Genomic DNA, 12,968 nt, shown 5'->3' with positions numbered 1-12,968 from the left:
AGATTTGGGCTTGGCCCCCACCACTACTGCAATCTGAAGTGATACAACCCAGACAGGTCTTTTGTCTCTATAAGGTAGGGGTCCCCAACATGGTGCCCAGAGGCACCAGGAATTGATTTTAAAATTATTTTTTACATTTTTAGTCTCCCCCATTTTTAATATACACTCATGGATTTATATGAAATGCACACAACTTTCTAGCAATTATACATGAGCTGTGACAAAAGTTGCAGCCCATGTATAACTGCCAGGCAAACCCTAGAGAGATTCGCCTGATACTTACACTATATTCTTTTCGACGCCAAGTGAAGACCTTTTTATTTTCCTAGTATTTTAACATTTTAGCATCTTAACTTTGCTGTTTTAAATCTGTATTTTAAATTTGTTTTTTAAATCCCTGTATCGCTGCTTAGTTTTATTCTGCTTGTACTTTTATTTTGCACTTTTATATTGTGTTTTTATGTTGTGTTTAAATTGTACTTTATAGTTTTGATTTTTGTGAACCACCCAGAGAGCTTCGGCTATTGGGCTATATAGAAATGCAATAAATAAATAAATAAAATAATAAAGTGGACTAAATATGATGTCTATATATGTCATCCTTTATAATGTTGAAAGTGCTGAAAGGTCCTCAATCCATTGCATTATAGGAGGTGAGTGTTTATCCTTCCAACTTTGTAATATTATTAGTCTTTTAGCTGTCAAAAGAGTGCAGAGAATCCATTTATGCAGACCATTCCTTAATTTCCATGAAGCAGGTAAATAATTTAAAAGAATGTGTATGTCAGTGAATATTAAAGACTGTTCTACTAAAAAAAAAAAAACCACAACAAAAACACTCTGTGTAATAAACTCCTCACAAAAAGAAGCAACTGCTGGACACAGGATATGTTTAAAAGAATCACTAGCTTTATTGCACTGCTAAGAACTAGCTGAATTAGACAAACTCTCATTGAAGAGATGTTGCGGTGTGCAATAAACACGAAGCAAAAGTTTTTGCTAAATTAGACGCAGCCTAGGATCTATAGACACAAAAAGTAGCCGCTAAAGCCACAACCCATTGATTAGGCATCTTACAATGGTGCCCACAGCAGTATCACAAATTCCCAAATGTGCCCACAGGTCCTAAAAGTTTGACATCTCCTGCTGTAAGGGGTTTATAGCTTCCAAAAAGGTGCTTCCCCTGACTAGAGATGTGAAAGCCCAGGAAAAAACAGAAAAATTGGGGGGGGGGGGGGGAGAACAACTGGGGGGGTCTGTTTGTTCCCCCCCCCAAAAAATGAACAGCTTTGGATTATGAAATATTTTCTTTTAGAATTTAAGACAATATTGTTATCCAGCCTTTACTCTCCCCAAAATGATTTCTAAAAGCTATGTCATAAGAACACCTTTATAGAAAGACTAGATATATATTTAATCCTCCCTGTAAGATTAACAGCATAGTTAGTTCTTTCTCTCCTTATAACAATTATTGATCTAAAGTATATTTTACTTAGACATTCATGCTCAGTTTCCCAACATGTGAGTCAAGTCAACCATTGTGCATTCTTGACAGTTTGCGTCTTGTTCTATAGTGTCCTGTGTTTCTGATCCTGTAGCGGTCATTTAATGTATTTTTAACCTATTCAGATAAATGCAAATTTAATGCGTTTACTTTTAAAAGATTTAAAACATAATGCTAATTTTATGAGCAAACTAAGTTCTACATAAAATATCTTTAGGAACATAAAGGCTGCTTTATGTTTCTAAAGCAGCCCCCCACCCCAACCTGGTGCTCTCTGGATGTTTTGGATTACAGTGCCCAGCATTTCCAACCATTGGCCATGCTGCCTGAAGCTGATCGAATCTGAATTTCAAAATATCTGGAAGGCACCAGTTTGGAGAAGGCAATCTTAAAGCAACAGAGTGACTTTAGATCTGTAAAGAGCGCTAAAAAATAAGTATAGCTTACTTATTTACTCAAAGTTTCCATTTTTTCTGGGGGGGGGTGGTGGAGTGGGAACAGTTTTTTTCCCATGGTTTCAAAATTTCTGGAAATTTTACATCTGTAACCGTGACCAACTTTTCCATCCCCTGCCTCATCAAAACAAAAACAGCTGCCCCTGGGATGGAATGTGCTATAAACCTATACATAAAGCAATGCCACATTTTTAACCAAACTTTCTTCTACTACATGGTTAAATTGACAAGCTCCAAAATTGATAGACTTTAACCCCACCCTTTATTCTTTCAGCCTCCAGCTTCCTGCAATGTAAAATGTGTTCTTTGGTCTGAATGCTTGTGCCTGAGAGGTCACCTAATCCCTGCATTATTTCAAGAAAAGTTCCCTACTAAGTATCAATTCATGATGTTTATAAAGGGATAGGAAAGAAGACTACATTGCTTGAACATTATATCCACCACACTTTGAGAAGTCTGGTTGCCATGGAGGCTAGCTTCACCAACTGGATCCAATTAGCTAGTTGCACAAGCCCCCTTAAGGCAAATCAGGGACTGGGTTCGGATGTTATAATACACAATAGGTTAATTAAGCCACAATGGCTTATTTGGACAAGATAACCCATTCTGATAACCCACAGTCTGCAGAATGGGTTATTTAAACCATCCTGGGTTATCATGTTGTCTGGTGGTCAACGTGGCTTATTTTGGCTGGCTAGAGAACTGCACAGCAGGAGTGGCCAAAACCACTGCCACTCTGCTTCTTGCAAGCTGTCAGTGCCAGGGTGCAGGATTTGATGATTCATCGGGTGCCTCCTGAGTAGAGGAGGCTGTCCTGCAACCCCCCAAGGTTTGCTAATCACTTTCCCCTTTTTAGTACACGCTGGGTTTTTTGCTCCTCTGGAGAAAATCCACACGGTTTTGACGATGGATCAGGTGCCTCCCTACTAGGAGAGGCTGTGTGTGGAGTTTTATCCTGATCCTGCAAACCCCCATGATTTTTAGCCACTTTCCCCTTTTTGGTGCACTTGGGATTTTCCCTCCTTGGTAAATGATCCACAGATGGTGGATCAGGTGCCTCCTGACTTGGGGAGGCTATATATGAAGTTTTGTCCCAATCCTACAAACTTCCAGTGTTTCAGAGATGAAACTGTGCCACTGCTCAGGCAGGAGGACTGCAGCAGGACAGGAAATGGGTGAGTGGATGAGTCTTATTTACATACAGTAGCTTAATAAGCTACTCATAGGAGCTTATTAGCCTGCTTGTGTGGCAGGGGATCCTGGGTTATTTTTTAAAAAAGTTACTGTGACTACTTTATTAATCTATCATGAGCTATTGTGACATCCAAACGCAGCCAGGGTCTTACAGTAGTCAATAATCAAGCAAAGACAGAGGTTGCATGGTTCTCACAACCTATGTATACAACTTGTTCTAGATGAGACTGCACTCCCTTTGAAGCAGCAAACTTGGCAGCATGGGAGTACTCCTGGACCCAGCCTTGTTCTTGGATGCCCATGTAACAGTAGTGGCTAGCAGCACCTTCACTCAGCTTCATCATCTACGCAAGGTATACTCTTTCCTGAAGAAACTGGCCTTAGTCATTCATACTTTGGTAGCCTCCCAGTTAATTATTGAAACGAAGACAGTACAGAAGCTTCAAGTGGTTCAGCATATAGCTGCCAGGGTTTTGACCAGAGCTGGAAGATTGGGTCATATTACACCAATCCTTTACAAGCTACACTGTTTACTATTTGTTTCCAGGCTCAGTTCAAGCTGTTACTTTTGACCTTTAAAGCCCTTAACAGCCTGTGACAAGAGTATCTTAAGAATTGCCTCTCCAAGAACTTTGTTCTATTTCTGGGGCTTTTCGCTGGGTCCAATTTAGTGTGCAGTGGGGGTGAATACCACAGAATAGCCTCTCAAAAGAGATGGTGCTGGCCCCAACATTGCTCACTTTACCTGCTACCATTTTAAAGCCTTGCGGTACTTTGATTTTAAAATGTTATTCATTATTTCACTGATATTTTTATTTTTGGTAAGTCCCATTTAACTTTTAGAAAGGTGTTATATAATTATTAGAAATCATATAAACTAGTCAACTGTCTGATGCATTCTACCCAATAAACCCTTCCCTCCACTAACCTGTTCTCATCAGACATCCAGTGCTTTGAGCTAGGCAGAGAATACAGAAACCCAGAGTTGTTCCTGCCAGTACATTTGTACTTACACATATTTAAATAAGCAAGAACCTCTTACCCATCCACACCTTCAATTATGCTAAGTATCTCAACAGGGAAGTTCTTCAGGTAAATGACAGACTCACCCAGAAATCCTGTTTGCCTTCCATATCACAATACTGCATAAGTGGCATAGGACCAAATGAAAGAGATCAACTCATTCTCTACTGGGGGGGAAAACATGTAAAAGCTAGAAAAGTGCCAAACAACTGGCAGTTGGGAGAAAGGGGGTGGAGCCAAGGGAACACATGGTGTTCTCAAGAACCCCAGAGGGCTAGATTGTGACCACAGGTAAGACGGATTTGGCCTGCAGGCCTGAAGTTTGACACCTCTAATCTACTACAACCCTGTGGTGCAAGGTAGACTTCTACATTCACCTGCTGTCACCAACACACACAACCAATGCAACTCAAGCCTACATGCCACAAACAGAGTAGCTGTACCACAAAAAAGCTATCCAGAGAGCTCAACTATTTCAGATTATTCATTCTAGTAAACCCAAGTTACACCTGCCAGGGAGGTCAGGAAGGAACTAGCAGACTCCCAGTTCATGAGCAAAAAGTTATCTCTAAGACATGTTAAATGGGTTTTCATCTAAGACAGGCCTGTAGACTATGGTCCACCAAACAAACGTTGCTTACCAGCCATGTATAGTAGTCTGCCAAACATTCAGTAATTCCCCTGAGTTTGCAATCCCAGACAGGCTGCCAAATCAGGATTACATCTCTGGTAAGTCACCATACACGGCTAGTAAGCCATATCCAGCTTGAAAGATCATATGTCTGTATGCCTCGAACAAAGTATTTAGCAATCCAAAATATTTAAGTACCGTATTTCTTCGATTCTAAGACGCCATCGATTGTAAGACGCACACTAATTTCAGTACCACCAACAGAAAAAAAGCTTTGATTCTAAGAAATAAACACACCCGTGATTCTAAGACGCACCCCGTTTTTAGAGATGTTTATATGGGGGGAAAAGTGTGTCTTGCAATTGAAGAAATACGGTAATAGTACTGACTGCCACACACCGCTTCCTTATACAAATGCCTGCTCTTCTTGAAGAACTGGAATAACTCATGTTCCCTTTTTACCAAATTCTCAGCCATCTAATCTTATCACATTTTTACTTTTATAAAAAATGTTATTTCTTTATCATATACCACGCAGCAAATTTTAGACATCACTCAAAATGTAGTAGAGACAGGGTATATTATGTCAAAGGAGCCAGGAAATGCTTACTGGAAACTAAGTTTATTATTTGATCAATATTACATCCGATGACTGAACAAACAGAAGCTGCATCCAGATTTCCTCTTACCTTCGTCTCCCTCTGGTGCATAGGAAGCTGTAATAATGTCAATGTCAGCACAATTCATCACAATCTGGTTGGTCGCCTGCTTCACCTGCAAGAGACACGTTCACCTTTATTATATGCAACATTGAGTGTGATGCAAACAATCTAAGCAATAATTCGACATTGATGATGCTATATAAATAAATAATAATAATAATAATAACATGCCAAAATCAATTCAACTTTCCAAGTAGCTTCAATGAAAATAAAAATTCCAAGACCAATCTTCTCCCATTCAGCCTTCTCACAGGGATAATAAACAAAGCAAAGAAAGTATACTTATACCTTAGTAACAGGCACTACAACCTCAGAGTAAGCAGCGTGCCCAAGACAAGTAACAGTTCCCTCTCATTGACCTTATTAGACCCACTGTTCATGCCATCTTATAATACAGCCCTTCCCTAACCAGATGCCCTCCAGAAGTAGTGGAATACAACTCCCATAATCTCCAGACAGCATAGCCAATTGCCATGCTAACTGGGGATGATGCAAATTGCAGCATCTGTTTGGGAAAGGCTGTTATAGCAGATACATGCAGACAAACAAGATTTCACTTGCTCTTAACTCCAAAGTCTATACACTTTCAGTATCAAGACCCACCCATGTAGTCAGATGCAATGGCATCACACCATGGAGGGAATATCATATGATGTAGCCCAGGATCAGCAACAAAAGCTACACCCTAAAAGCTAAATAAAAAGCTGCATATTTAGTTGAGCACTTTCACCTGGGCAGTTTGCAATAAAAGAGGCAGAGTACCAACAATTTCTTTAATTGAATATTTAACTCTCTACTGAGGTGATACTAACTTCCTGCCATGCCCAAGCCTATTGGTGCTTTGGTTCAGGCCTCTATGAATCATTTATTTATTTATTTATTTATTTATTACATTTATATACCGCCCCACAACCGAAGCTCTCTCGGCGGTTCACAAAAGTTAAAACAGTAAACATTAAAAAGTATACAAAATTTAAAAACCATCAGAGACATAAGAAACAACAGTATAAAAACATCAGTATCCATTTAAAAACAACAATTCTGGGGTCCATTAAAAACAAACTTAGCGTTGTTAAATGCTGTGAAATGCCTGGGAGAAGAGAAAAGTCTTGACCTGGTGCCTGAAAGATAACAGTGTTAGGCGAGCCTCATCAGGGAAATCATTCCACAGTCGGGGTGGGGGGGTGGGGCATCACCGAAAAGGCCCTCTCCCTTGTTACCATCCTCCGAGCTTCCCTCGGAATAGGCACTCGGAGGAGGACCTTAGATGTTGAGCGCAGTGTATGGGTAGGTTCATGTCGGGAGAGGCGTTCCATCAGGTATTGCGGTCCCAAGCCATGTAGGGATTTATAGGTTAAAACCAGCACCTTGAATTGGGCTTGGAAATGTATAGGCAGCCAATGCAAGCGGGCCAGAATCGGTGTTATAAGCTCAAACCTCCCTGTTCCAGCTATCAATCTGGAACATTGTGTGTGTGCGTGAGTGAGTGAGAGAGAGAGAGAGAGAGAGAGAGATGCAAATAGTCTTACTCCAAGCCATTGAGATCAGTAGATAAAAGTTCTGGAAAATGGAAGGGAAAGGGAGAAATGGAAGGGAGAGGGAGAATGAAAGGAAAAGGCTGAAGCTTGGAGAGCAGATATGAGACTCAGCACAGTAGAGTCAGTAAGGTCTTTCAGGCTACGTATGTGGACAGGTAGGAACACACTGAAAACTCAAATAATGAAACTAATTTTCAGGAAGATTATGGATGCCAAATCCAGGGGTCAACTCGCAGTACACCACTGACATTGCTAATTTACATAACTCCAGCTGTGAGAGTTTAAGCAACTGGTCAGCATTCTCAAATGGCAATGCATGAAAGCAGAAAAAAAATACCACTATCAGGCTTACTGAAATGGAAATAAACTTATTTCTAACTGCAGCTTCTTTTACATTAGCTTCTAAATATCTTCATCTTCACAGGCACGCTTGATGGGAACATGGGAGAGGGCCTTCTCGGTGGCTGCTCCAGTGCTCTGGAACTCTCTTCCTGGGGAAGCTAGGCTGGCTCCCTCCTTGACGGGCTTTCAGAAGCAGGCTAAAACTTTTTTGTTCCAGCAGGCCTTTGGAGAATAATCTGGCCCTCCATCTATGTTAATGTCTTATAATTTTGTTGTGTATTTTAAACATTTATGGTTTTGTGTCCGTCCGTCCCCCATGTATGTTTTAAACTTTGTAAGACCGCCTTGAGGCCCAGCATTGGGCAATAGGCGGGATACAAATTATGATGATGATGATGAGATTCCAGGAATTTTTCAATAATTTCTTGCACCCACATCATGTAGCTGTTTGCCTAAAAAAAAGGCTGCATGGAATTGCTGGAGAGCCAACCGAGATCTGAAAAGAGTATGGCACCCAGCACCAAAGTCTCAGCTGGAGAACTTCTAAACTGTGATCACACAGGTGCCCAAAAAGACAAAGCAAATGCTCAGAAATCTTTAAAAAATAAAATGCAGCTCCCCACAATCTGATACCTCTACAAAAAGTTGCTATTTTCTAAGAAATAGCCCATTTTTTCAGATAACTAAGAATTTGGAACTGGCTCGTTCGAAAAAATTGATTCCAGTGCCTAGGTACCTGGAACACTATTCCAATTCTCCATGCACCACAATTAAAAAACCACAACCTCCAAAATGATATAAAAATGCAAAAGGTGTATTCAGATTACTATTCCCTCCCACCCACCCACCCTACACACTATGGTTTTTTGTGCTGTTACCATGCACTGAGAATCAACTAAAACCAACTCATCTGAATAGGTCCAATACATAAAGGGTTCCACAAGCAGTCCTTGTCAGACAAGCTGGATCTGCCTTTGCCAACCTTGTATCAGGTGCCCAGCCCCTAGCTTCCTTTGTAGTAAAGCTGGGTTTCCAGTCAATTACTTTTATTATGCAAACTACAAACAAACAGGCCTTGCTTCATTCTCCAAAAAGTACCCTTATGCAGGCAAGTATCCTTCTGCAGCAACAAGCTTTCCTAGCTTGTTCCTGAATAATACAGTAGGCTTTAGGTTACTAGCTGTTTTAAAACACCATGAATGAGAGTTGACACTCAACTGCTACTGGCTGCTATGGGCTGTCTTCTCAGACTCAATGGCTTACCATATGAGCTGAGGTCTTTCCATAGGGTTGCCTCCCTTGCTATCAGTTTCTTGGAGAGCTTCATGAGCCTGTCTTGCTCCTCCCTTTTCATCTGACATCTAACCCACCCCCTCCTCCCCTTTGTTAGGAGACTGCATTCCCACAGTCCAGGAGAGGGCCCAGCCTGGTTGTCATCCACCTGGCTAGATGGCCACTGGGCTCAACTCTCTCTATCACTGCTGTTCTCACCCTACTCCTGCAACCTTGATATCTTGACAACCCCTTCCACATCCCCTTCTGACTCAGAATCAATTCCCATGTCTTCTTCAGACATGCCTGCAGAGATGCTGGTCTAATGCCTACACCTCGTGCCCTACAGATGTTGTGGGGCCGCAATTCCCAACAGCCCCAGCCAGCATGGCCAATGGCCAGGAATGCTGGGAGTTGTAGCCCAAAACATTTGGAGAATGCCAGGTTGGAAAAGACTGAGCTAGATTTTTACTGAGCCTGTCCAACAAGCACTGCTGTAGTGCCCATTGAGTACTGGGCTCTTTGAGAAAAATAGTTCCTCCTGATTGCCAAGGCACAGAGAGAGGAACAACTGTTCATCCAAATCCCACCCACTGGGCAGTGATGTGAGGCAGAAATTTTCCCAGTGATTTACTTTTCCATAGAATTTCATAAGTTCATTAGTAACAAATGAATGCAAATTACAAATACAGTATTAGGCAAGGTTGGAAGTTTCAAAGTTGTAATCCTGGCAAGTATGTGAAAGAATACATATAGGTCACTGAAATTCAATAGGTGAATGTTGGTCAGCGTATTATGCACAATTATTTGCACTGCTAAAATTAGTATGTGCAGCCTTCCCCAACCTGGGAGCCCTCTAGATAGGTTTGATTACAACTCCCAGCATCCCTGGCCAGCCATGTTAATTGGGGGATGCTGGGAGTTGTAGTGTAACACATCTGGAGGTTAGCAGGTTGTGGAAAGCTGAATTAGTGCATCAACAATTTTCAGTACCTTTGTTTTTTCCCTAAATTAAGCAATGTAATGGAAATACATGCTACTGTCTTTTCATTTTTTTACAAGTATTTCAATAAAAATGTTTACATAATATAACATTTACACCACATTAAGTGTGATTTAATTATTTCTTCAAATAATTCAGTCAAATGCTTGTGGTGTATTATGACAAAACGTTAACATGGGATACTTTTTTAGCTTTGTTTACTAAATATAATTAAAGTAAACATGCTAAATTAGATCACTCTCTAGAGTAAACTGAAAATATTCCAATGCAAATTACCCTATACAAATTACCATAAATGGCATTTGATTTTTTTTCAATTCAAACTGGAATTTTCATTTCATTTATTTATTTATTTATTAGTTACATTCATATACCATCTTTCCTCCAAGGAGCCCAAGGCAGCATACATAATCTTCTTCCTCTCCATTTTATCCTCACATCAACCCTATGAGGTAGGTTAGACTGAGCGTCAGTGCCTAGTGACTGGTCCAAAGTCATCCAGTGAGCTTCATAGCAGAGTGGGGACTAGAACTTAGATGTCCCAAGTCCCAATCCAATACTGTAACCACTATACCACAGTGGCTCTCAACTCAAAATTTTCTGGAAAACCGACATCACTATCCCAAGCACCCTAATACAAATACTATCTATATCTGTAAATGTGCAAGAGGGTTTTTTTAGGGCAACATTTCTGCCACTTGTGTAATATGTCTTTCATTTAATATTCTTGCAAACACACATAGCAGCCCTTACAAAATAGTGTAAGTGCCAGAAAATATTTATAGGAATCAAGTTGATTAATAGTTAAGCATAATTACATGTTTAGCCCCAAAGACCTACAAATGAGGCATTAACAAATGATATACATGCTGACAGATTATATAAAACTACTGTAGCTGAAATGCCCAGCGCTGCTTGGGTCCGTGAATAATATTTATGACATTTATTTGATATAATCAATTTCTATGCAACTTATTCATCTTTAGTTTGGTTAGGGTTTTTTAGTTTGGTTGAGTTAGTAAATTGTTTTGTTAGAATAAACGGGAAATTGTGTTAATATGAACTGTATTTTAAGTTAGAGCGTTGCGATAAACCACATTTTTTCTTTTACCTGAAAAGTCTACACCTCCCATCATGCCTTGGCCAGAGCAGACGTCTAAACTTCAAAAACAATCAGGACACACAACACCCTTTCTACCAGCTAAAAAAAGATGCAAAACTAAAAATATGTTTTCATATTTTCATCAAGCTTGTTTCTGGGCATGCGCAGAGTGCTTCCTTCTCTTCCTTCCCTCCCTCCCTCCCTTTTAAGGGTGAAGGCTTTGCATATGCTTCCCTCAGTTTCTGAGAAAACCGATATCTCTCAAAGGGAGAGGCATGTCCAGAGCTTGACCTCTCCAAAACAGGCTGTTGTATCCAGTTATGATTTTAAAATCACACATGGCAGGTGGGATGAGGCACCGCTAATGGATGCAGCCCATTTATGTGGGTTGTTTCCTTTTATGTGGAATTGAGTTGACTGCTTGAGACTGAGCTTAGGAATCACAATGAGTGCCAAAGGCCAGTAAGTTTGGCCTCCCCCACAAGGCATGCTAGGAGTTCCACTCGAGGAATGCTGGGAATTGTAGGCGTAAACCTAGTTTTTTTTAATAAAATTCTTTAAAAATACTTAAACCCCCAAAATTCATGTTTTTAGATTTTTTTCTGATCCATGTACATGAAAACCTGTCTGGGTGAACAGCATTAAGGCAGTACCATATGTGGAAGTGGGTAAATATTTTGGGACATGCATGGCACACACATACTTTCCGCTTTATAGGTAGAAATGTGTGTTTGTGAAGATGCACTCACTGCAGTGGAGTCAATTGATTTCAGTGAGGCTCCACTCGCATAACATGTTAAAATTTTATGAGAAAATGTACAGCAAGCATTCAAGCACAGTTTAACATATGAGATTTTGTACTGCAGGCCAACTGAAAATGGGAGACATTTAATAATTTGCAGGGAAGCATACTAAGACCTATGGAGCAGTGATTAATTTTTTAAAGCCTCCCACATAGCAGGAAAAATTGTTTTCTGAAAATCACCTCATACAAATATGAATATTTACATGAGAACTATAAAGAGAGAAAGATGTAATTGCAACAGCGACTGCATCTTCATTATTAAATACATTAATTTCTAGCTTCCATACAATAGCACCTTGAAAACAACAATAAGAACTGGTAATAGTCACGCCATACTTGATTAAGGCTACTAATGCAACATTTGTTAACTTGCACACTGCAGAGAATATAAGCATTTTAAAGAGGTAATTTCTAGCCTCCTTTGTTTCTAAGAAAAAATATACAGACTAAAGCTCTCCCATTAACACAGTGCACACACAATAACATGCATACGTGGAAACGCTTTTCAAAGAATGGGAAGTCTGTGTGCCTTAAGTTATTACGGAAGCTCATTACCTTTTGACCATTATTTATTTATTTATTTATTTACATTTATATACCACCCCACAGCTGAAGCTCTCTGGGCGGTTCACAAAAGCTAAAAACAGTAAACATTGGCCAGCTGTGGTTAAATGGAATGGAGTTTGCTTTTTATTCATCAAAAGGAATTTTAATATTTTAATGATCTTATTAAAGGCAATAGGAAAATCCACACATAATATATAAAATTATATTGTGTGTGTATTTTCCTACTGCCTTTAATTTCAAAAATTAAAAACATTACATAATGTTCCTATTATCCTTTATGTATTTTGTATCACTTTATCAAGTAGTCTTTAATTACATTACATCATATTTTAGGTTCTATATTCCATTATCAATTTAGATACAGTTTGTGGGTAGACCTTTGTATTCTATCTATCTATGCATTGAAGCAGGTTATCAAAGGACCATCAACTGTACTAAATGCACTTCCCTTTGTAAGAGATGAAAAGTGACATAAAAATAAATTAATGCATATGTAATCCCAATACCTGACCCCATTGGGATCCCTATGCACCCAAATATGTTTACTAAGCACTGTTTATCCAGAAGTGCAGCAGTGTGTACTCAAACTATTGTTATTCCATTCCTCCAGTTATCTGGATCATACACCAGATGAAGAGAGCTGGGGAGGGTGCATTCTCCCCTGCTCAGAGTGAGCAGGAGTGTGAATGGAAACTGAGTAACCTAGCCACCATGATACATGCTGTAGCAACCTTTAGACTGGACTGCAGCAAAGTGTACTGCGTGGAGCTGACTTTGAAGTTTTTAAACTACAACTGCCCCAAAATACAG

The 12,968-nt window shown here is 39.8% G+C and overlaps 1 protein-coding gene across 1 annotated transcript in view; it reads right to left on the bottom strand.

Annotated features, from left to right (window-relative positions):
* NPEPPS (aminopeptidase puromycin sensitive) overlaps positions 1–12,968 on the bottom strand; it is an 85,709-nt gene that overhangs the window by 61,020 nt on the left and 11,721 nt on the right. Inside the window, exon 2 of the mRNA XM_063138112.1 lies at positions 5,497–5,581. Within this exon, the coding sequence (XP_062994182.1) occupies positions 5,497–5,581 (85 nt within the window). The remainder of the gene's footprint in view (positions 1–5,496; positions 5,582–12,968) is intronic.

The sequence above is a fragment of the Elgaria multicarinata genome, chromosome 11 (assembly GCF_023053635.1).
Source record: "Elgaria multicarinata webbii isolate HBS135686 ecotype San Diego chromosome 11, rElgMul1.1.pri, whole genome shotgun sequence".
Lineage (NCBI taxonomy): Eukaryota > Metazoa > Chordata > Lepidosauria > Squamata > Anguidae > Elgaria > Elgaria multicarinata.
Note: the sequence above shows the minus strand (reverse complement) of the source record. Positions and strands in the feature narration are given on the sequence as shown.